At 40.7% G+C, this 23,236-nt stretch overlaps 2 protein-coding genes across 2 annotated transcripts in view; one reads left to right on the forward strand and one right to left on the reverse strand.

Annotated features, from left to right (window-relative positions):
- The window catches only part of LOC108164459 (dynein heavy chain 8, axonemal), a 72,416-nt gene that overhangs the window by 31,301 nt on the left and 17,879 nt on the right, over window positions 1–23,236 (forward strand). Inside the window, exons 13-15 of the mRNA XM_017300190.2 lie at window positions 37–601; window positions 656–1,551; window positions 11,303–14,178. Of these exons, the coding sequence (XP_017155679.1) occupies window positions 37–601; window positions 656–1,551; window positions 11,303–14,178 (4,337 nt within the window). The remainder of the gene's footprint in view (window positions 1–36; window positions 602–655; window positions 1,552–11,302; window positions 14,179–23,236) is intronic.
- Window positions 2,583–3,434, reverse strand: LOC108164381 (proliferation-associated protein 2G4-like; the record flags this gene model as incomplete). The annotated part of the gene is made up of 1 exon (XM_033394278.1): window positions 2,583–3,434. A coding segment is annotated over one exon (837 nt), but the record flags the coding sequence as incomplete, so codon positions are not given.

The raw sequence follows: 23,236 nt of genomic DNA on the forward strand, positions 1-23,236 counted from the left end.
TTTATTTGATTAACAAAAAAATATTTTATTTTCTAGTTTTGATTTTGTAAGAGCGAAAGTTATGCTTTTTATGTCGCAGTTTAATGAATATATACGCGGGTATCATATGGATCTGGTTTTCTTTATGGATGCTCTCAAACACTTAATAATAGTCTCTCGTATAATAAGCAATCCTCGTGGAAATGCCTTGCTTGTGGGAGTTGGTGGTTCTGGTAAACAGAGCCTAACGCGTCTTGCTTCTTTTATAGCCGGCTATAAATTCTTTCAAATAACTTTAACCCGATCATATAATAATGGAAATTTAACAGACGACCTTAAATTTTTATATCGAACTGCTGGGCTGGAAGGAAGTGGCATGACATTCATATTTACAGACAACGAAATTAAAGAAGAGTCGTTTCTAGAATTTATCAATAACATATTAAGCTCTGGGGAAATCGCTAATCTGTTCGCAAAAGACGAGATGGATGAAATTTATAGCGAGCTCATTCCAATTATGAAAAAACTCCATCCGCGGCGACCCGCAACACAAGATAATCTTTACGATTTTTTCATATCACGTGCCCGATTTAATCTCCATATAGCACTATGTTTCTCACCGGTAAGTCGACCACTTACAAAGTAATTATTTTTTAACTAAAAAGTGGTCTTTTAGGTGGGCGAAAAATTCCGTATGCGTTCATTAAAGTTTCCTGGGCTTATTTCTGGGTGCGTAATAGACTGGTTTCAAAAATGGCCGGAGGATGCGCGTATAGCTGTGTCCCGACACTATCTGGCAGAGTTTCAGCTTGTTTGCAGTGACAAGGTGAAGAATCAAGTAATAGATATAATGAGCTGGATTCACGAAACTGTACAAGAAGCTTGTGTCTGTTATTACGATCGATTTAGGCGAGTTACTTTTATAACTCCAAAATCATTAATATCGTTTTTGGAAAGCTATAAATTATTGTACAAAGATAAGCAGGATCATATTGTTATAATGTCTGAGCGCATGAGTTCGGGATTAGACAAACTCGATGAGGCAGGGGCTTCAGTTGCTATACTTAAAAAGGATTTAATCGAAATGAACAAAGTTATTGCTATTGCTAGTGATGAAGCTGAAGAAGTTCTGGCAACCGTTGAAGAATCAAAAGCAGCTGCTGAGATAGTTAAAGTAGAGGTGGCAGAAAAGAAAGGTAATGCTGAAGTTCTTGTTAAGAATATATCGGCTGTAAAACAAGTTGCTGAAGCAAAGTTGGAAAAAGCTCTTCCTGCTTTGGAAGAAGCTGAAGCGGCTCTAAAAACAATAAAAGCGGCTGACATAGCCACTGTTCGAAAACTTGGAAAGCCACCGTACCTAATAACGCTTATTATGGATTGTGTATGTATACTATTTAGGCGAAAGATCAAACCCATTCGTCCGGATACAGAGAAAACTTTTATCCAAAGTTCCTGGGACGAGTCATTGAAAGTTATGTCCGATACAAGCTTTCTTCGAAAAATAGTAGAGTATCCAACGGATTTGATAAATGCTGAAATGGTCGACATGATGGTTCCATATTTTCAGTACCCGTAAGTAGTAAAGTCATTCCGTTATCATTGCTAAGAAAAAATGTAAATAACATTAATAAGGTAACTAATATACATATGTAGGTAGGTCACAAAATTTATTTTTTTAACGGGTCTATTATATTATCAGGCACTTACTTATCCCTTACTTTTGCGCTTTGCGTTTTTAGCCAAAACGTTTCGTTTTAATTTTTAGGTGCTCCAGTTTTTAGAAATTTTTGCTATCGAACCTCTTCTCTTGTAGTAACCTATCAGAATGTTTTACCACATTATTGTGTTTACCGAAAACTGGTTAAAGCCGGACAATCTTAGTTCCGAGGTTGTGGCAGGTTGGTACACAACTTTTAGAAAGGATCGTTCATCTCGACGTGCAGTAAAGAATCTGATTGCAGTGGACTCAAACTTTCCGTCGAAATACTTCCCAGTCCATGTTCAACGAAAACAGGAACTCCTGTGCTTAAAAATGTTTCTAACCGCTTTATACGTTGTTTCTTCCTCGCTATCAGATAAGGATCATATGATAGATCTTGGTCACATCAACTTGCCACGAGCTGTTTGATCTTCGGCAAACGAGTCTAGTAACCTAGTCCCCACGTCACGACATGACTTTGTTGACCTATTCGTTGAATCTATTGCTTGATTTGTGCTTTGTATCGGATTTGACCATTGTGTTGTAAACCCAATCCCTTCCGCTCACTATACCTGAAGACGCCTACCATCCTACTGTCGAAGTGTCGATAGATGTAGGATCAAGTATATTGGATCGGTCGGTACAATAATAAAGTATATTAAGAGGTAAAAGTAAGAGCGGCCCCTGATGGTGGCTGCACCACATTAATGCTGGAAGGAGGGTAAGTAGGGAAGGAAATACTAATGGTATTCCCTGGCGTGTGTGTGTACAAGTAAAAAAAACTTGGATCTGTTTGCCGGTAGTTTGTCAAAATTGGGTAATTGATTTCTTGGGGGTTTTATGAAGGAGCGGCGGCAGCTTTAGGCAGCGAGTTAGTTGTTCTCGTGGATGCTCATCAGGGTTTAGGGTTCGGTCGGCTCTATGCCTTGGCCTCAACGGGCGCCGGCGCGAAATCTACCTTGTTCGCCGCAGCAGATGCCTTCTTGCCTTTTCCCTTGCCCTTGACGGGTCCTAGTGGCTGTGCGACCAGTGTCTTCAGCTCTTCCTGCGCAATTCTGTACTCGCTTGCGAAGCTGTCCTCATTGAATGGTATGTCGGTGACAAGATTAACGCCATTGAGCATGAGCAGAATCGTGTGCTTGAACTGCGCCACAATCTCAGTTGGCTTCTCGTACAGCACTTGGAAGGGCTCAATCATCTGGTGCGAGACACACTCGACGACGCCCATGCGTGCCTTGGTCTCCTCCTCGAAGCTGCGGATGTTGAAAGGCATGTTCCCGTACTTTGTTTTCACCTCTGCCAGCAGGGCACGGAATGCCTTCAGCTTGAGCATGTAGTTCTCTTCCGACTTCTTGTAGATTGAGACCTTGGTGTCCTTCTCCCGTCCCACGCCCTCGCCGCTGCTTACAATCACATCGATGGCATACACTTCGTACGTGTCGAAGGTGCACTTTTCGTGCTCCTTGCGCTGCGCCTCGCTCGGATTCTGTATGATTGTCTTCTCGCCATCGATTTTGAACTGCTTCAGCACGTGGCTCAGCATGTCCTCAATCGGCTTGCACTTGTACGAATTGTTGATTTGTTGCACGGCAGCGGTGATGGCATAGTTATTGGTGCTGGATTTTAGCAACCGCAATGCGGCCTGAACGGACCAGTAGGCGGCCAGGATGACATCAGCTGGGCGTCCGCTGATCTTCTGATCTGCGCTGGCACCAACCACAATTGTGTGAGCGGCCACGGCGATGAAACCATCAAACCATGAAACAGTGACATATCACAGAAGTCCGGATACTAAAATGTCGTTGCTCTAGCTCTTATAGTCTTTAAGCACTAGACGCTGATAGGGACGGACAGGCGGACGAACGGACAGACAGACAGGGCTCAATCGACTCGGCCATTGATGCTGATCAAGAATATATAAACGTTTCCGACTCACTTTCTTCTGGACGTTACACACATCCATTTTCACCACAAATCTAATATACCCCTATACTCATTTTAAGTATCGGGTATAATTAAACACATCGATACCAAATATAATCCGCAAAAGTAAGTGAAAACCGGAACCTGACTGATAAAACATATTGCATAACTTAGCTAATCATAAGCTCATCTGTATACTACCTGAGTACCAGGCCGCGGCCGCTAACCATGACTCACAACGTTTCCACTGGTTTGTTTATGTTTTACTCAGTTTGTATTATGATCAATATTCAGCAATAAATGCTGAATGAGCTCGTTTTCCTCCATCCAATCCCAGTTCCACTTAGTGCATGGAATTAAAGTAATCCAACTTGTCCTATCGAAACTGATAATGCGTAGATATCAATTTTTATTTATTTATTTATTTACAGCGAGGTTAGAGTTAAAACTATTAACCTAGCTTATTAGTGATAGCACTGGTTACTATGAGCTTCGGCTATGTTGTTATTATGTTATGTTTATTATATTATATTTATTATATGTGAGATGTATTCCATGGGTTTTATATTAGAGTTAGATTAATGAATATAAGTTGGATTCTTTTAGATATTTTATGATTAGGTCTATTTCAGTTTTAGTTGGGTTAGAGAGGAATGTCAGCGGATTATTGTTAGCGAAGATTTTGAAACGTATGTCTGTGAGTTGTGAGGATGGGCAATCTTTGAGTAGGTGTTCTAAAGTTACTGGAACGTTGTTCAGGCAATGTGTACAAGTATTTATTTTGGTAGGGTCTAGGTAATGTTGGTGAGTTATTCTTGTATGTCCTAGTCTTAGTCTAATTATTTTTGTTTGTTTTATCCTTGATGTGGTGTTTTGGTCTAGTCTTTTGGTGAATTTGTCGGCTGTTATTTGGTTGGGATTGATAAATTGATTCCAGTTCGATGTTTGTTCTAGTTTTATAATGTTGTTTTTAAGCATTTTTGTCTTGAGGTGTTTATTAATGTCTGATATATTGTTATTGTGTGTGTATGTAAGGGGCATTATTGAAGCTGATTTCGCTTTTTGGTCTGCTAGTTCATTTCCTTTTATGTTTTTATGACCTGGGATCCAGAGTAGTTTTATTTTTGGATGTAGTTGCATTAGAAGAGATCTAATTTTAGATTCATAATAGTTGAAGTTATCGGGGTTGCCTATGGCTTGAAGAGAGGATAGAGAGTCTGAACATATATATTTCCCGCGCATAGCTTTAACAATTTGTATTGCCTCGAATATGGCTATGATTTCGGCAGAGTAAATTGAAGAAAAATTTTGTAGTAAGCCCACTTTTAAGGTGTTTTTTTCCGTTGTGATTGCTAATGATGTGGTACTTATGGTTTTTGATCCATCCGTAAACAGAAAAGTGTGATCATTAAATTGGTTTTTGATGGTAAGAAAGTGTTGTTGGTATATAGAGTAGTGTGTATTATTTTTGTCTAGTTTTTCAAGTTCGGTATTTATGGTATTTGGTTGGAATTTCCAGAAAGGTAGCTTAGTTTTTATCTCGGGTTTTATGAGAAGGCTTATGTTTTGTTTTTTGTAGTGAGTAAGTTATTGCTGAAGGTATTTTGTTGTTGAAGTGGATTCTGCTTTGGAGGGACTTTGAGATTTTGTGAAGAGGTGAGTTGTTTGGAAAATAAAGGTTTTTTTATTAGTTTGGCTTGTAGAAAGTCACGTCGATCTGCAACTGTGTTTATGTTAGCTTCCATTAAAAGATTTGTAACCGGGGTTGTCCTGAATGCTCCCAAAGCTATCCTTACTGCACAGTTTAGGATGGTTTGAATTTTTTTAAGCCAAGTTATTGAGGAATTGCCGTAAAATACTAGTCCGTAGTCAATTTTAGAAACTATTATTGCTTTTGTGATTGATATTAGTGTATGCGTATTGCAATTGAACTTGTTACTGGAGAGACATTTTATTATATTAATTTTGTTTGAGAGAGAGCTAGCTAAGTCTTCTATGTGTCTAGTCCATCTATATTTTGAATCGAATGTGAGTCCTAATATTTTTAAGTGGTCTACGCTCGGAATGTTTAGGTTTCTTGTTGTTATTGTGCATTTACAGTTATGTTTACGGCATATATGTAAGTGTTTGCATTTATCAAATGATAAGGATGAGCCTGAAAACGAACACCATTCGTCGATTTTTTGGAATAGATCATCGAGATTTAAATTTTCTTGGGTTTGTTTTTTTTTAAATTTGACAATAATATGAAAATCGTCTGCATAGGCTGTGAATGTGAGATTTCGTTGGATAGTAATGTGGTTTTCTAGTTTATTATATGCTATTAAGAATATAATAACTGATATCGGTGATCCCTGGGGGATTCCGTTATGCAGAGGAAAAGTGCTCGATAGGTTGTTTGCTACGCGACATTTGATTTTTCTCTTGCTCATAAAATTAATTATATAGTTAAGTATTTTTGGGCCGATATTCCATTCTTGGAGTTGCGTAGTTATTGCATGTAGTCCAATTTTGTCAAAGGCTTTATTGAAATCTAATGACACTATTGACAAATGTTGTTTGTGGGATAATGCATCAGTTATCAGATGATCTAAGTACGCTAGATTGTCTGTAACTGATTTTCCACGTTTGAAACCAACTTGATTTGTGTGTATATGTTTGTTTGTAGTAACAAACCACCACAACCTCTTGGCTATGATTTTGTCTAGAACTTTTGCGAAGCAAGAGTTTAGAGAAATCGGGCGGTATGAGGTTATTGATGTTTTGATGCAGCCGGGTTTAGCTATTGGTATAACAAGACCTATTTTGTAAGTTTGGGGTATATAGTTATTAAGTATATTATTGTAGTGTTTTAAAATTCTATCCTTAACTGCTGGGGATGTATTTGCAATCATTGGGTAGGAGATTCGATCAATACCTGGTGTATGGCCCTTTAAGCTTGAGAGTGCGGAGGAAAGTTCTATGAAAGTGATATCTGATTCTATTTTCTGAGCAGATTGCGATGGAGGAGAGCTTTGATATGTTGAAATTGAATATTTGTTGTTAGTGAACATGGGTGAGAAGTTGGAATCTTTGGACTGATCAGACCAGTATTCAGCAAATGAATTGGCAATGGAGGGATCATCTGAAGTTGGCTGTAAAGTGGTCGGATGGATAATTGTATTGATGTTTTTCATATTATTCAGTCCACAAAAGCGTCTTATATTTGACCAGGTTTGACTTGTCTTTGTTTGTGGTTGGATTTCTGAAGTAAAAGAGGAGAGTGACTTATTTTTGGCAGATTTAATTTCTTTTTTAAATTTTGCCGCTGCTTTTCGAAATCTAATTATGTTTATAATTGTAATGTGTTTTTTTAGTTTGTTCCATGCTTGTTTTCTTTCGTTGTTGAGAGTTTGCAGTCCATTGTTCCACCAGGGAACGTTTCTGGGATGGGTTATAATTGATGTTTGTGGGATGGTAAGATGGGCGCATTGTAGTAGAATTTTATTTAGACATGATTATTCTTGAGGGCGAATTTTTTGTATTAAAGTAATCAGTTTTGTCCTTAAATGCATCCCAGTTGGCTGACTTTATTTTGAAGATTGGGTTGTTTTGTGTTTTATTCTGTTTGTTATTGTTAAAGAGTGTAATGAGGATAGGGAAATGGTCACTTCCGTGAAGGTCGTCGATGATTTTCCAGTTAGCGTATTGGAATAAGTCTGGAGAGCAAAATGATAGGTCAATATGTGTGTATGTATTGTGTGTGGTAAAGTGTGTGGGGGATTTGTCGTTTAAGAGTAAGTTGGTGTTATTTAGGAATTTGGCTACTGTATTGCCTCTTGCGTTATTTTTTGGTGAGCACCAAAGTTTGCTCCAACTGTTGAAATCACCTAAAATAAGTGAGCTTGAGTTGTTGCTGAGAACATTGTGTAGGTTACTTTCGTTAAAATTTTGGCTTGGCGATATGTATGCAGAAATTATTTTAAATTTTTTCTTCGATTCAACTTCAATAGCAGTTGCATCGAAGTCAGTTTGTAAATGTATTTCATTCGATTGGATTGAGTTGTGTATGATGACTGCTGCTCCCCCAAAATTGGGTGAGTAGTTTTTAGCGTAAAGTGAGAAGTTGATGGGAATGGGTATATTGTGAATATTAAATAAATGTGTTTCTTGTAATGCAATTATATGCGGTTGGTATTGTTTAATAATAATTTGTAATTCATTATAGTTGTTTATGTAGCCTCGAAGGTTCCATTGGATTATTGTCAGAGTCATTTTTGTAAGTTTTTATCTCTTGAGTGCTGATTATTTGGGTTGTTTTTACTTGATCTGTTAGTTTTAGTCGGATTCTATTTCCATTGAGTAGTTGTTGCTACTCAAGGCGTCAGTATTGGGGTTCTTCTGTCTTGTTTTTTTGCTGCTTGAGCTTTTTAGTTTTTCCGCAGCCTTAATTGCTGCTAATCTGCGCTTAGTGGTAGTTAGAGGTAGAATTTTTACATTGTTAGAGGTTGTGCTGTTTTTATGGGTATTTGATAGGGTGTTTATCTTACTGTCTATGTCTGAGTCGATATCAGAGTACGATACAGTTTGGCGTTTGGATGTGGATGCTTGCTGGGGGTGTTGTTGTTTTTGTGATGCTGTGTGTTGTTGTTGTTGTGGTGTTGTGTGTTGATGTTGTGATGCTGTGTATTGTTGTTGGGAATGCGTAGAGGCCTGTGTGGTTTTGGTGACTGAAGAGAATAAGTGGGGTGTATTATCTGTGTTCCGTGTCCGTAGTATTGAGAGGGCTGTTTTGTTGTCGCATTTGTTTGTGGTTTTAATTGCTTGGAGTTCGTATTGAGTGATAAAGATAGGGCATTTTTTGCTGGTGGAGTTATGTGGGTTCGAAGAGTGCTGGTCGTTATTGCAGTTAATGCAGTGCTGGGTTTTGTTACATTTCTCTTGTGTGGTCGTGTCAATGTGAAAGTCCTCTCCGCAATTGAAGCAAAGTTTTTTGTTTTTGCAGAATTTTTGGAGGTGTCCAAACTGGAAGCAATTGTTGCATTTCATTGGAAGTGGTATATATTGCCTGACTTGGGCTCTTTGGTATCCAATCATTATGTACTCCGGTAGGGTTAGTAGGTTGAATGTTAATATGCAGACGCCAGTCTCTTTAAGAGATCCGTTTTCTCTTTTCAAGATTTTCTTTACTTCGGACTCCTGTTGGTGCGCAAGTTCTAATTGGACTTCGTCTTCTTCAATGCCTCTTAAATCGTTAGAGTAAACGACGCCCTTTGAGTAGTTAAGAGAGTTGTGTATTGTGACGTTGACGTTGATGTCGCTTGCAAGAGATTTTAGGTGTATTAGTTTTTTCGCTTGTATGTTTGTTTTCGTCTTTATCAAAATTGTTCCGTTTCTTATTTTTTTGCAGATTTCGACTTCACCTCCACAGGTGTAGTCAACTTGTTTTTTTATGAGAAAGGGGGATACCAGGTTGAGGTCTTTGTTGGGATCTGTTCTCGAGATGTTGACGAATTTCGGTCCAGGTGTTTGTAGAAGGGTTTCAATTTGGGGAGAGAGTCTAGGCCCTCGATCTGGGGGGTCCCCCATTACGGCGCCTCTGGTTTAGATTCCGTTAGGTTGTCACTTAATTGAATATTTGTGTTTGTTACGGTTCTAGTTATAATTGTTGGTAGTTGTTGGTGATTCTGCTTTGTGCGAGGTTTTGCGATGAGCTTTTAGTTAGCGTAGGCACGTTCGATCTCTATGAGAGTAGTTTTGTGACTGCGTAGATATAAATAATTTTGTTCTTTGTGAGTTAGTAGTTTGACATTGCACGTAATAATCGCTGCCATTTTTTAACCAATTGAGACATGCTCACACGCATATTTTCGTTATTGTGTTGAATTTGTTCGTCTGATCATTCAGATGTCTAATTTCTCATGTTTATTAAATTATTCGTTCGACGGCCAATGATGGAACTTTCGTCTAGCTGGCATTTTTTACTGTAGCACACACAATTTGACGACATTGCTATTCTTTCTGATGAAATCGGTGTGCCAACCTTTCACATCCACAAAATACGTACACACACAAGTACAGTTAATCATACTTGATTATGTTTATATTTTGTATAGGATATTCGGATACTTTTCATACAAAAATCTGTTAGTTTCCCTCTTCCTGATACCCAACAGATACCATCTGAATCATGTTTGACAATAGGGACATTCTTTGTCCACTAATCAGCACTAATCTTTCGGATGAGCGGAACAATTAATATTAACTTGTGAGCTAATGCCTGTGTGAGTAGCAGTGCCTACCCTGCAGTACCAGCAGTGAGCGATGACGAATGTCATCTACAATGTCATCTAGGCGTTGACGCCAGCCAAATCGAACCCTTCGTTTTTCTTTTGTTTCTTTCTTTTCCGCGCGTGCCGAACGTAATTCGGTTCTGCCGACCGTACGCAGTAGCAGAGAACTTCGTTTTATCTTTTCGTCTTCTTTGCGCCTGCGTCGACAGAACTCTTTTTATTTCTTCGCTTTGCATTTGCTATTTGCAATCGTCAAATTGTGCGCAAACGAAGCGAAAGTGCTGTGAATTTTATTATTATCAGGTAAGTGCAGTGTTTAAATAATTAATAATATGTGTGCGCGCGTGGTAAATAAAGAAAATCTCAATTGTATAAAAAGTCAAATTTGTGAAAAAACTGTGTTCAAATTATATAAATGTTTCGCTGCATTCACATTATACTTTATTCTTCTCGTATGCTCGGGAATAAAAGAAGAATAAAGAAATAGAATGTAAATCCGTATTAGCGAATTTAATTGTTATAATCCGCGGTGGGCACGAAATTGCAATTTTTGAGCAGTCCAGCAGCAAAACAAACAACAAAAAGCAACAAAAAGTAACCATTATTTGTGCGGCTTGTCTCGAGCAGGTACATTTTTTTGCGCGTGTTTTGTTTTTGTTGTTGGAGGAAATGAACAGCCCACCGCTGACCTACAGTGAACATTGTTGTTCTTGTTGAAACAAACAACCGTTTTAAAAATCGAACAAATTCTTTCTTTTTATACAATTCAACCAAATTAATAGTAATTGTACATATATGTATATAATATATCCATATTATTTCAGCGGCGGTGAAGATGAAAATACCCAACGAGCCAGCAGAAAAAGTGATTCGGAAGACTATTCACTATATTAAGAATAGCTATTTTCAAAAGGGCGCAAGGGACAAAAAATACAAAGCTCTAGCATCCTTAGACAATAATTAATAATAATTTTTAATAAATAAAGCTAATTGGAAAAATAAACAATTGAATGTATTACTTTTTTATATTAAATGCATGATTTTTTGGCTTAAATCATCACTTATTAAGTGCATGATTTTTCGGGAAAAATCATCACCTTTAAAATGCATGATTTTTAGGTGCATGATTTAAGCCAAAAAATCATCACTTATAAAATGCATGATTTTGAGCATGATGCATGATCGCTTATTAAGTGCATGATTTTTCGGCAACGCTCGATGACAATGTCATCGATTATGCCCTAGGACATCTCCATGTTAAAGTAAACAGCTCAGCGTATGGCCGGTCATCGACGTGTCAGCAGCTGAGTCATCGATGACCCGTACTGCAGGGTAACGAGTAGTTTTGCGGCCCTGTGCCGTGACTCATAACCTACCAACTTGTTTTATTATAAGATAAAAAAATGTATTTATTTTTATCTATTTTCAGGCAATATACATTTGATGCTGCTAAGGTGGCTTGTGGGAACGTAGCTGGTTTATTATCCTGGACAATGGCTATGGCAAAATACTTTGAAGTTAACAAGGAGGTTCTACCGTTAAAAGCCAATCTAGCCGTACAAGAGGCTAAATATCAAAAAGCTTCTGGTGATCTGAAAGAAGCTGAAGAACTGCTTCAGCAGAAAGAAAATGAATTAGCTGAAGTCCAGCAAACATTAGAGGAAGCAGTATCCAAGAAAGACGCCGTTTTGGGCGAAGCTAAAAAGTGTCAGGATAAAATGGACGCAGCAACGGCCCTGATTGGTGGATTGGCCGGAGAAAAAATTCGATGGACTGAACAGATCGCTTCATTTAAAAGCGAGACTGATCGTTTGGTAGGCGACGTCGTCCTCTTGACTGCATTTCTATCATATACTGGTCCATTTAATCAAGAATTTCGTAGTGACCTACAAAGCTTATGGACAAAACAAATTATTGAAAAAATGATACCAATATCAGCCAATATTAATATAATTGAAAACCTTACCGATCGCTCTCAGATTGGCGAATGGAATATACAAGGCTTACCAACGGATGAACTTTCTATACAAAATGGAATAATTGCTACAAAGGCGATGAGATTCCCTCTTCTTATTGACCCTCAATCGCAAGGAAAAGTCTGGATCAAAAACAAGGAGAAGCAAAATAGATTAATAGTGACCACCTTAAATCATAAGTATTTTAGGAACCATTTAGAAGACTCAGTTAGTATGGGACTACCTATTATTATTGAAGATGTTGCAGAAGAATTGGATCCTTGTTTGGATAATCTATTAGATCGTAATCTTCTTAAAGTCGGTACTCAGTATAAAATAAAAATCGGCGATAAAGAAGTGGATTGGAATTCTGCATTTAGGTGCTACATTACCACAAAGCTACCAAACCCAGCATATACACCTGAGATATTCGCTCGAACATCAATTATCGACTTTACTGTAACCATGCGTGGCCTGGAGGACCAACTCCTAGGCAGAGTTATTCTTGCAGAAAGAAAGGAGCTTGAAGATGAACGCGTACAATTGGTTGAGACAGTTACTGGAAATATGAAAAAAATGAAAGAATTAGAAGCAAATTTGCTTCATAAACTTTCAACTACACAGGGTAGTTTGCTTGATGATGTTACAGTGATTGAAGTTTTAAACACGAGTAAAAATACCGCTATTGAAGTCAAAGAGAAAATTGAAATAGCAAAAGTAACTGAGGCTAAAATAAATACCGCTCGTGAAGAATATCGAGTTGTTGCAACCCGTGGTAGCGTCTTGTATTTTCTCGTATGTAGTATGGCAAGGGTAAACAACATGTATCAGACATCTCTAGTACAGTTCTTAGAACGTTTTGACGCATCAATGTATAATTCAGCAAAAACTCATATAACACAGAAACGCATAAGGCGAATTGTTAATTACCTAACATTCGAAATCTATCGATATAAATCTCGTGGTCTATACGAAAAAGATAAGTTTTTGCTTGTATTGTTAATGGCACTGAGTATTGATCGCCAGCTTGAGCTAATAACATTTGATGAGTTTCAAACATTTATCAAAGGAGGTGCAGCATTAAATCTAAACGACTGCCCTCCGGTACCGTTTCGGTGGGTGACAGATGAAACATGGCTCAACCTGGTTCAGCTTACTAACTTAACTCCTTTCGTTAACATATTGACAAAAGTGAGTGGAAATGAGCGTGCTTGGCTTTCGTGGTATAAAAAAGATGCTCCCGAAAATGAATCAGTCCCAGAGGGTTTTAATTCGTTAGACCCATTCCGTAAGATGCTTCTAATACGATCATGGTGTATGGATCGAACTATTGCTCAAAGTCGAAAATATATAGCTAATTCTTTAGGTGAACGGTTTGCAGAACCAGTTGTGTTAAATTTTGAGGAACTGCTGCTGGAAAGTCGAATACTAATGCCTATGATATGTTTTTTATCACTTGGGTCGGATCCTTCCTCGAACATTGAACTTCTTGCTAAGAAAAATGAGCTTAAATGTCACCCCATATCTATGGGCCAGGGTCAGGAAATACATGCACGAAAGTTGATTTTGGCCTGCTTGGAGGATGGGGGATGGGTGCTTTTGCAAAATTGTCATTTAGGATTGGAATATATGACAGAGCTTACAGTACAGCTTTTGGAGCTTGAACGCCAGGGTAAAGATGCCCCAGTCAGCCCTAATTTTCGTATATGGATAACAACAGAGCCGCATCCAAAGTTTCCAATAACATTACTGCAAATGGCTTTGAAGTATACCAATGAGCCACCTGCTGGAATTCGTGCTGGTTTAAAAAGAACTTATACAAATTTGTCACAAGATTTTTTGGATTACTCACAATCACCTTTTTACTTGCCTCTCGTCTACTCAATATCATTTCTACACACTGTTGTACAAGAGCGGCGAAAGTTTGGCCCGCTTGGTTGGAATATCCCATATGAATTTAATTCTTCTGATTGGTATGCCAGTTGTTTGTTTGTTCAAAATCATCTTGATGATCTCGAACAAGGAAAAGGGATAAGTTGGGTAACGGTACGATATATGCTAGGTGAAGTCCAATATGGTGGCCGAGTTACTGATGACTACGACAAACGTTTATTAAATACATTTACAAGAGTGTGGTTCCATGATAATCTTTTCGAAGATAATTTTCAATTTTTTAAAGGCTATAAAGTGTACAGTTTTAAAGAGCAGGAAGCATACTTGTTATCAATAGATGAAATGTTAAATGTAGATCCCCCTCAAGTATATGGATTTCATTCAAATGCCGAAATTACCTACCAAACTAATACAATGCGGAATATTTTAGACGAAATTATATCGATTCAACCTAAAGGTATTTATCATTATTATATCCAGTACACATTTACAACTCACTAATTTTAAATGCTTAAGCTGCTATTCAATTATTTACTTAATTAGTTGTTCACTTTAGTTTTATACTTTGCTCACTACCGCTGCAAAAAATCGATTTTCACTAAATTCAATTTTTTTATATTTTGACAAATAATACCTTGACAACAATTCTTCAAAGAGGCTTTGGTTGTCTAAATCAAAATAAAATTGAAATTCCATTCGGACTGCATAATGTAGGTAACATTTCTACATTTATACCCGAGGGCGCTAACATTGAACGACAAAGAGTGTGTGCGAGAGAGACCGAAAATTAGTTGGATCCATGTGATTTTGAGTATCGGGTGTACAAATATTCAGCATTTTCGGCTTTGTCTGCGTGATTCGGTGTTGGAAACTGTTCAATCGCAGGAAATCTCGGATTGTATGACAATCGACTTCATTTGCGATTTTATCTAATCTGACTCTTCCTCTTTTGGCGGAGATCAAAGCTTTAGTATCGTCCTTTCCCCCTTTTCTGGTGCTAGTGTCTCCGAATTTTTTTCCACGCTTGGGGGCAAAAAGCAGGAGCTCTAAGCAGATTGACTTCTCTATTCCAGATCTATAATGAATCTAAATCGAAAACATGATTTGGTTACTTAGTTGAGCTGTAAATTCGAATAAATTTTATATTCAAAACCTATGCACAATATTCTGAGGAATCAATGTTCTTAGCAACACACGTGTAAGGGTATGAGGTCGGCTGCTACGGTGCATTCACCAACGGGGAGCTTAGCGGAGGATGGTGCCGTAAGAGAGAGGGACCGTCGGGATCGGGATGGCAGTGGCCCAGCGCATCCCCTTACGTGAGTATGAAATGGAGGAGCAAGCAAGGAGCGGCGCTCCTTCCCGAGAGGTCGGGAACGGTGGGATTGGGCCGGCAGCAGCCCTGAGAATATATATGTAGTGTTACAAAATCACGCCACCGTCAGGATCCCGTTAAGAATGGAGTGGAAACGTACGGAGACACCGATGGAAATTTACCAACGCCAAAGCGAGTGCGAGTAAACGCGACAAATACACTTAGCAACAGAGTCAGGACCAAAGGCAAGAAACTTGCGATAATTACTGCAGAGCTCCTTGCTTAGATGTGAGTACAAGAGAAGGGTAAGCACATTGCGTATGGTGCTGTGTGTGGTGGACGTGGCGGACGCCGAGTCAGAGCTTCTAGCCATTGCCCAACGGATCCACGCCTGGAGGTAGCCACTGAGCGAGTCGAGCGAGTCCGATGCGCAGCCAGGTCCACAGCTAACGCTTTTACGCGAAAGTGAGTCTTGAGAAGTGTGAACCCGTTGTGTGTGGCGGACGAGGCGTAGCCTCTGAGCGACGAGAGAACTTTTTTTTTCTAATACCGATTTTAACTAAATACCGGGTATAAAAGTTTCCGCTCGTCTTAAATTAAAATCGAATGAGCTTTTCTGCTGTTTAAAAGCGCTCGTATCCCTAAATTGATAATTTCTTATATTGACCGTGTTGTCTGCGTACCTAAGTTGTTCTAGTTGTTATATGTGCCTCCTAGTAGGGCCGATGATATGTCGTCCCCGTATACATGGCAATGCATCCCCGCTTGGGCACCTATTTATGAGGCGAAGCCCTACACGCATTGTCTGAAGCGTCATGCCTGTGCACTTTTCAATCCCGTTTACGTCTTATGAGTGCAGACATTGTCTCGTGCATCTCTCATCTCTCGAGGATAAAAATCCCTTTGCGGACCAGATCTTTATCTGTCAAGAGCCATGTGTCCATATGCATATCTTGTGGTTGATCGCCAGGCCCAACTATAGAAATAATGAGCCCATCTTTAAGACTCTTCCCCAGTACAATGCTCTGACGGATTCGATTCACATTTTGCCAGGAGAAAGGAGCCGCCAGACGGTCGATTAAAGATTTTTCCCTGTTTCATGTTTTCCTCACGATCGTATCGGCTCAACCGAAAGCCGGAAACAGCTAACAAAAGGGAAAGACAAAAGTGTTCTGCTCAGTGAGCAGAACGTCTTCTTCTTGAACGTTGACATGTAATGACTGCATCTTGCAGGAGGCGATGCAATTACTGCACCGTCAAGTGGCCCATCTGAAACCAGAAGAAGGCTGTAACGCGAGCATGCAGGAAAGATAGCTGTTAGACTAATATTCGAGGTAAATTAGCACTAAACTTACTAAGAGAATTAGGCATGCATTCAAAATACAAATACCACTAAAATTACTAATTACTAGAAAGGTGTGTAAGGATTAGTAATTTTAATTTAATAAGAAGAAGAGAATTAGTGGTGGATATAATATGGTAATTTGAATTATAATCCGAGCATAAGACCCTAATTGTCATTACTTTGCATTTCGAGTCATTAAGATGTAACAAGTTTGTACAACACCATGACTGAAAGTTATTGAGATCCGATTGCAAGCGAGAATGGAATGAAATGTCCTTATACTGGACACAGAGTTTAACATCATCCGCATACATAAGTACTCGAGAGTATGTTAATACCGAAGGCAAGTCATTAATAACGAGTGTGAAGAGTAAGGGGCCTAGATGGCTGCCCTCTGGTACTCCCGAATAAACCTTCACTGGTGAATAGAGGGAGTTTTTGAAGAGGACTCTTTGAGACCTGGAACAAAGATTGCTAGAAATCCATCTCAGTAGGTTGGGCAGAAACCCTAAAAGGTATAGTTTATGTGCTAAAAGGAATCGTTTACAGAGACGAATGCTCCACTAAAGCGGTTTAAAAAACATCCTGTAAGTTACCTTGAAAGCCTTTAATAATGAAAGAGGTAAACTTTAACAAGATCGTGGTGGTTGATCGCCGCCTTAAAAATAAATTCATTCATTTAACATGAGACTGAAAATGCCGTTCGACCTCGGTAAACCGTATGGGTACGGATGACCAGAGTAGCTTTCTTCAGAATAGGTGGTTTGGAAAAATTGAAATTTTTTGTAAAGTCTTGATTTTAATTTTTTTAGGCTGGACAACTCTTTGGTAAACCAAGGGGGTTTTTCAGATCTAATCGGACTAGAAAGCGGGACACAAGAATCAAAAAATGTGCCAAGAGCATTGTAAAAAATGTTTATGCCTTTTATGACATCAGTGCACAAGTACAAAACGGACCAATCAAAATCCCTACTGAGGCTATTAAGATTCGCAAGCTCGGCTTTACGAAAGCAGCAGACACGTTCAGGTAGCCTACTCGACCGATCCAATACAGTTGGTCCTACATCTAGCGACACTTCGAAAGTAGGATGCTAGGCGTCTTCAGGTATAGTGCGCTGAAGGGCTCTGGTTAACAACACTATGGTCGGAACCGATACAAAGCACAGATCAATCCATAGACCCAAGGAATTTTTCACATGATTGACTTGGGACAGGTACAGGCCACTTTATCAACATTCTGATAAGTTGCTAAAAGAGAAAATAGTTTTTTGGAAGGGTGGAAGCAGGACGGGAAGATGAGGAAGAGGAAGTTGAGGTTGAGGGTGGCACACTGGAATGATTTGTAAGAGTTATGGGGGGCCTATTCTTCTTCTTAGCCTTAAACTCCTTCACCACCAAATGCTCAGGCCAAAATTTGGCAGAGCAAATGGTGTCAAATTGAGTTGGGGATATGCTTATCTTAAACGAGGCTATCTCCCTGACATAAGAGAAGTTAAACTTCTCCACCTTTAAGCCCACGGCTTTTATTATGCTTTGAATAAAAGCAATTACATCATTAGATGTGAGGTCACAGGAGGAGGAGAGGAGAATAGTTGCAGCTAATAGAGGAGAGAGAGAGCTACTGAACAGAAAGTTACGAGGGCGAGAGAGAAAGAACAGTTATTGAAGTTGAGGTGATAGGGAGAGAGTGATAAAACAACAACAGCAGGGACATCGGCATCCAGCATTTCGTGGAAATTCGCACGACAAACCAGTGACCTACAGTGCATCTTCGTTGTCGCGGCACAAGTCATTGATTTTTTTGTTCTGTTGCGAATAGAGCTTTAGCTGGCTGGTTTTGTGCGACAAATTGGATTCATCTTTAATCAACAAAATCTTTAAAAACAAAACAAAAAACCCATCCGGATAACTAAGGGCCAGATTGGCCTATGCGTGGCCCCGCTAAGGGCCGTCCGGGTTAACCTAACCTAATCAACAAAAAAGAAAAGGAAAGTGTTCGGCTAATCTATGCCGAATTCACAGGTATTTAGTGCGAAAAAACTGAGTGCTAGAACCAAGCCACCATTTTGTGCGCTGTCTGGCCACTGGTCTCAATTTTTGGCACCTCGTTAAATAAAACACAAAGCAATAAAATAAACCAAATTGAACAGCCAGCAACATAAAATATTTATTATATGCGGAATATTGGTGAATTCAAGAAAAGTGCAAATTGATGAGGGTTTACGGTACTTGCCAATCAGACGCTCCGGTCATTGCCGCTCTTTTCAATTCTCTTTTGCGAAGTACCGCTTATTGGTGCTGCCTTTATTTCGGTAACGCTTTCGTTGCGCCAAATTGTGCATAATTTGGCTGCGTTTGGTTGTGTGCATTGGCAGCATAATTTGTGTTTGTTTCGCTGCGTTAACCCTTTGATGCCGATACATAGTTTTTTGGAAAAAATTGGATGTGTACATTGGCATGATAATTGTCAACTTTTCCGTTGCTGCCGTTGACCATTTATCTATTGAAGCCGATACAGATTTTTTGTGGAAATTTCGCGTTCCTTCATAGTTTTTTGCATACCCTACAGTATTTCGGGAGCCTTTTCGAGAGTTTGGTGCATAACGACCCAATATTAACAAATGTGGAAAAATTCAACCACTTACTGTCGTGTCTCGTTGACGATGCATTGGGAACAGTGAAGGCGTTTCAAATCTCTGCAGAAAATTATGAGAAGGCTCTTGATAGTTTGAAGGAGGTTTTCGACAAACAATATTTGATCTTTTCTGATACTGTCTCGCAGTTGTTTGACATTCCCATCACAACAAAAGCTTCTGCTTCATGCCTTAGGTCCCTCATTGACACGGTGTCAGCCATCTATTCCTCTCTGCAGTCGCTAGGAAGTGAAAAAGACATAAATAGCGCGATGCTAATTCACATAGCGCTGTCTAAAGTAGATCCCACAACGAAGTCTCGGTTCGAAGAGCAACTGGATTACGATAAGCTACCGTCTTGGTCCGAGTGCGCAGCCCAGCTGAATCGGCGCTATCAGCATCTAGCTGCCGAAGAGTCAACACGGAATAAGGGAAAAACTAAACAAGAGACAAGTAAAGGACCCACTAAATCGTCATTTTCATGTGCAAAGACGGATAGGCGAGCTGATTCGAAATGTAGCTATTGCCACGCGGGGAATCATACCATAAGCAATTGTCAATCGTTTAGTGCTCTTCCTGTTCTTCAACGGTTCGATATCACCAAGCAACTCCGACTGTGCATAAATTGTTTGAAGCCAGGTCATACAGTGACGAGGTGCAAGACAGCAAAATGTCGAGTGTGCTCTAAGCCCATAACACTCTGCTTCATCGATACGGGGTTGAGCCACAGCAAAATGGGCCTAGTTCTGTGCCAGTAGAACATTCGTCATCGTTTGACCCTCAGACAGCTTATTCTAGTCACGTTGCTAGTGCTTACCAGGTTATTCATGCTACCGCTGTTGTAAAGGTGCAAGATCGGTCCGGACAATTTCAGTATGCACGGGCACTTCTAGATTCCGGCTCCCAAATTAATTTTATATCCGAGGATCTAGCCCAGCGCTTACGATTGCGCCGTGATGATTCGTGCCTTAATATCACAACTGTTGGAAAAAACTCTTCCGTCATAAAGCACAAGATTCATACTTCTGTCCAATCTCGTATCAACGCTCACAACTTTGATTCCGATTTTTGGGTGTTAAGGTCGATTTCCACATACCAAACCGATCATGTTGTCAATTTCGCCCAATGGAAGATACCAACAAACCTGCAGCTGGCAGACCCGCATTTTTACAAGCCTGCTAAGGTTGACTTATTGATAGGGGCAGAAACCTTTTTTGAGTTAATGTGTGTAGGCCAATTAAAGGCAAGTTCCGAACATCCATCAATCCAGAAAACATTGTTGGGATGGATCAGGAAAATATAAGGCATCAGCACAGGATGCTGTATGCAATATCGCTGGTGGTAGCGATCATTGTTCTCTCGACTCTCTGGTGGAGCGCTTTTGGGAATTGGAACAGGTCCCAGAGAAATCGAAGGCTGTATATACAGCTGAACAATTGGCTTGTGAACAAAACTTCAAGCAGACTTTACGCAGGCTCGAATCGGGTCGTTTATAAGTGGGGCTGGCATTTAAAATAAATCCCAACGTGTTGGGTTTCTCGTTCGAAACGGCAAAACGCCGCTTTCTATTCCTAGAACGCAGACTTGCACGAGATCAGTATTTGCATGATCTGTATATGGAGTTTATGAAAGAGTATCTCATCCTTGGCCACATGTCATTGCTTCCAGGCACTCCTCCAGGACGCCATTACTACATTCCACATCAATGTGTCCTGAGACCTGATAGTAAAACCACCAAGCTACGCGACGTTTTCGATGCATCGAGCAAAACATCGACTTCAATCTCATTAAATGAGACTTTGATGGTGGGTGCAACTATTCAGAGAGAGCTTTACGGATTTCTTGCCCGATTTCGATTAAATCGTTTTGCGCTCACAGCCGACATCTCCAAAATGTATAGGCAAGTTCAGGTCGCCGAAGAAGACCGAAATTTCCAATTGATTCTGTGGAGGGATAAGGCAAGCGTAGATGTGCAAACATATCGCCTGAATACGGTTACTTATGGGACAGCCTCAGCTCCATTTCTGGCCATCCGCTGTCTCGTTGAATTGGCAGACGTTTATGCGTTTATATAAAAAGTGACTTTTACGTTGATGATATGCTTACAGGAGCAGACAGCTTGGAAGATTTAGAACGTATTCGGCTGGAAGTGTGTGAGGTCCTAGAAACTGGGGGTTTTAAGTTGGCCAAGTGGGCGTCAAATTATCCCCAGCTGCTGTCCGAGTCCAAGTCTACTGTCCAAGTCACCTTGTACTGGCTGGAAAGGGATCCAGCCACGCTAGCAACGTTTGTGGCCAATAGGGTTGCTGAAATCCAGGAATCTTCAAGCGGTGTGACTTGGCGGCACGTTCCTACTGAGCAAAACCCAGCCGATTTAGTGTCACGTGGAACAGACGTAAACGGTTTAACGTGCTCATTGTGGACTGATGGTCCCCAATTTCTGCTCAGGAATTATGAGGAGTGGCCATGTCTACATCAGGTTGAGTTGTCCCCAGAAATGGATCGGTCGGAAAACGAAGTGTTCGGCAACACGTTCAGTGGCATAGTGTCAGGCCAATGATTTCATCGAGTTGATTGAAAGATGCTCTTATTTTAAGAAATTGCTTCGGACTATGGCATATGTCAACCGGTTCCTACTAGGAAGCAAGCGTAGTCGAGAGGTCGTTCTGTCAGCCAAAGAACTTAAGGTCTCATTTCTAAGGCTGGTAGAAGTAGTCCAAAGACACGAGTTGGGACCAGAATTCCACAAGCTAGCGAGGTCGGAAATCCTGTCACCGCATCTTCAACGACTAAACCCGTTCATACATACGAGCGAACTCGACGGAGCAACGCTTCGACTGGTTCGAGTGAGAGGAAGGTTGCTCAACGCAGAAATTCCGTACGACAAGTTTCCTCTGCTGCTGTCGCAAAAGTCGCAGTTCGTGACTCACTACCATGCAGGCGCCAAAGTCATGGTTTCGTTGCTACGGCAGCAGATATGGCTAATCAATGCTCGAGAAGCATGAGAAATTGTGTGCACTGCTTCCGATACAAGCCAGTCCTACAGGGACAGATCATGGGAAACCTGCCAGCTGATAGAGTGCGAAGAGCTCGGCCCTTTTTGATTTGTGGGGTAGATTTCTGCGGCCCATTCTACGTGTCTCTCAAGATTCGCGGCAGGCCCCTTATTAAGACATATGTAGCCGTCTTCGTCTGCTTTGTATCAAAAGCTGTTCACCTGGAGCTTGTAGCAGATTTGTCCACTGATAGTTTTTTATCTGTTTTTAAAAGGTTCATCGGGAGAAGAGGCCTTCCGGAGAAGGTGTACAGCGACAACGCCACCAACTTCGTGGGCGCGAGCAAGGTGCTGAACGAGCTTCATCAAGCGTACCAGAGGGACCAGGACCGGATCAAGGCGTACGCAGCGCGCCAAGGCGTCGAGTGGTATTTCATACCACCGAGAGCACCACACTTCGGCGGATTGTGGGAGGCAGCCGTCAAACCAGCCAAGCAGAAGTTGGTACGCGGAGTGGGCAACGCCAAGCTTACCGCGGACGAGCTGTGCACCCCCCACCTGGTAGAGGTAGAGACTCTTCTCAACTCCCGGCCAATCGCGTCCCCAGGCAACGATCCCAGCGATAGAGAAGCGCTAACGCCAGGGCACCTGCTGATCGGGCAGCCGCTTCTTTCGCTGCCGCCCGAATCAGATCAAGACGACAGATGCAGCAGGGGAAGTTTCGCGTACTTGAAGCGGTGGCGAATGCTGTAGCGCTCAAGCAGCAGATTTGGCAGGGCTGGTCCAAGGACTACCCGGTCAGCCTGCAGAAGCGTCACCAGTGGGCTACCAAAGGGCCAGACTTGGACATTGGCTGTCTGGTGCTCGTCCACGAGGACAACACACCGCCACAGAAGTGGACCACAGGACGAGTGGTTGCAGCAGACGATCTTAATTACCCTATCTCAGCGTGTGCGATGTTGTGAGCAGAGCTTTTGCTCTCACACGCCGCGCTCTTGTACTGCTCTCTGCGCATGCAAGATCGGCTCGGCGGTGGAGTCGGGGAGTTGTTGCGATCTCTGGCTGCGACCAGTCTAATAAATTCTTTGAAGTCGAGCACTTGTTTTATTTGTTCATAAATTGCCCGCTGGACCGGAGTCATTACAACGTTTACATTGGAAAAAATATTCCAAATTTTCACAATGTAATGCGTACTCACGGCAACAACACAAATCAAAAGGCATGCAC

This window comes from Drosophila miranda, chromosome 5 (assembly GCF_003369915.1).
Source record: "Drosophila miranda strain MSH22 chromosome 5, D.miranda_PacBio2.1, whole genome shotgun sequence".
Lineage (NCBI taxonomy): Eukaryota > Metazoa > Arthropoda > Insecta > Diptera > Drosophilidae > Drosophila > Drosophila miranda.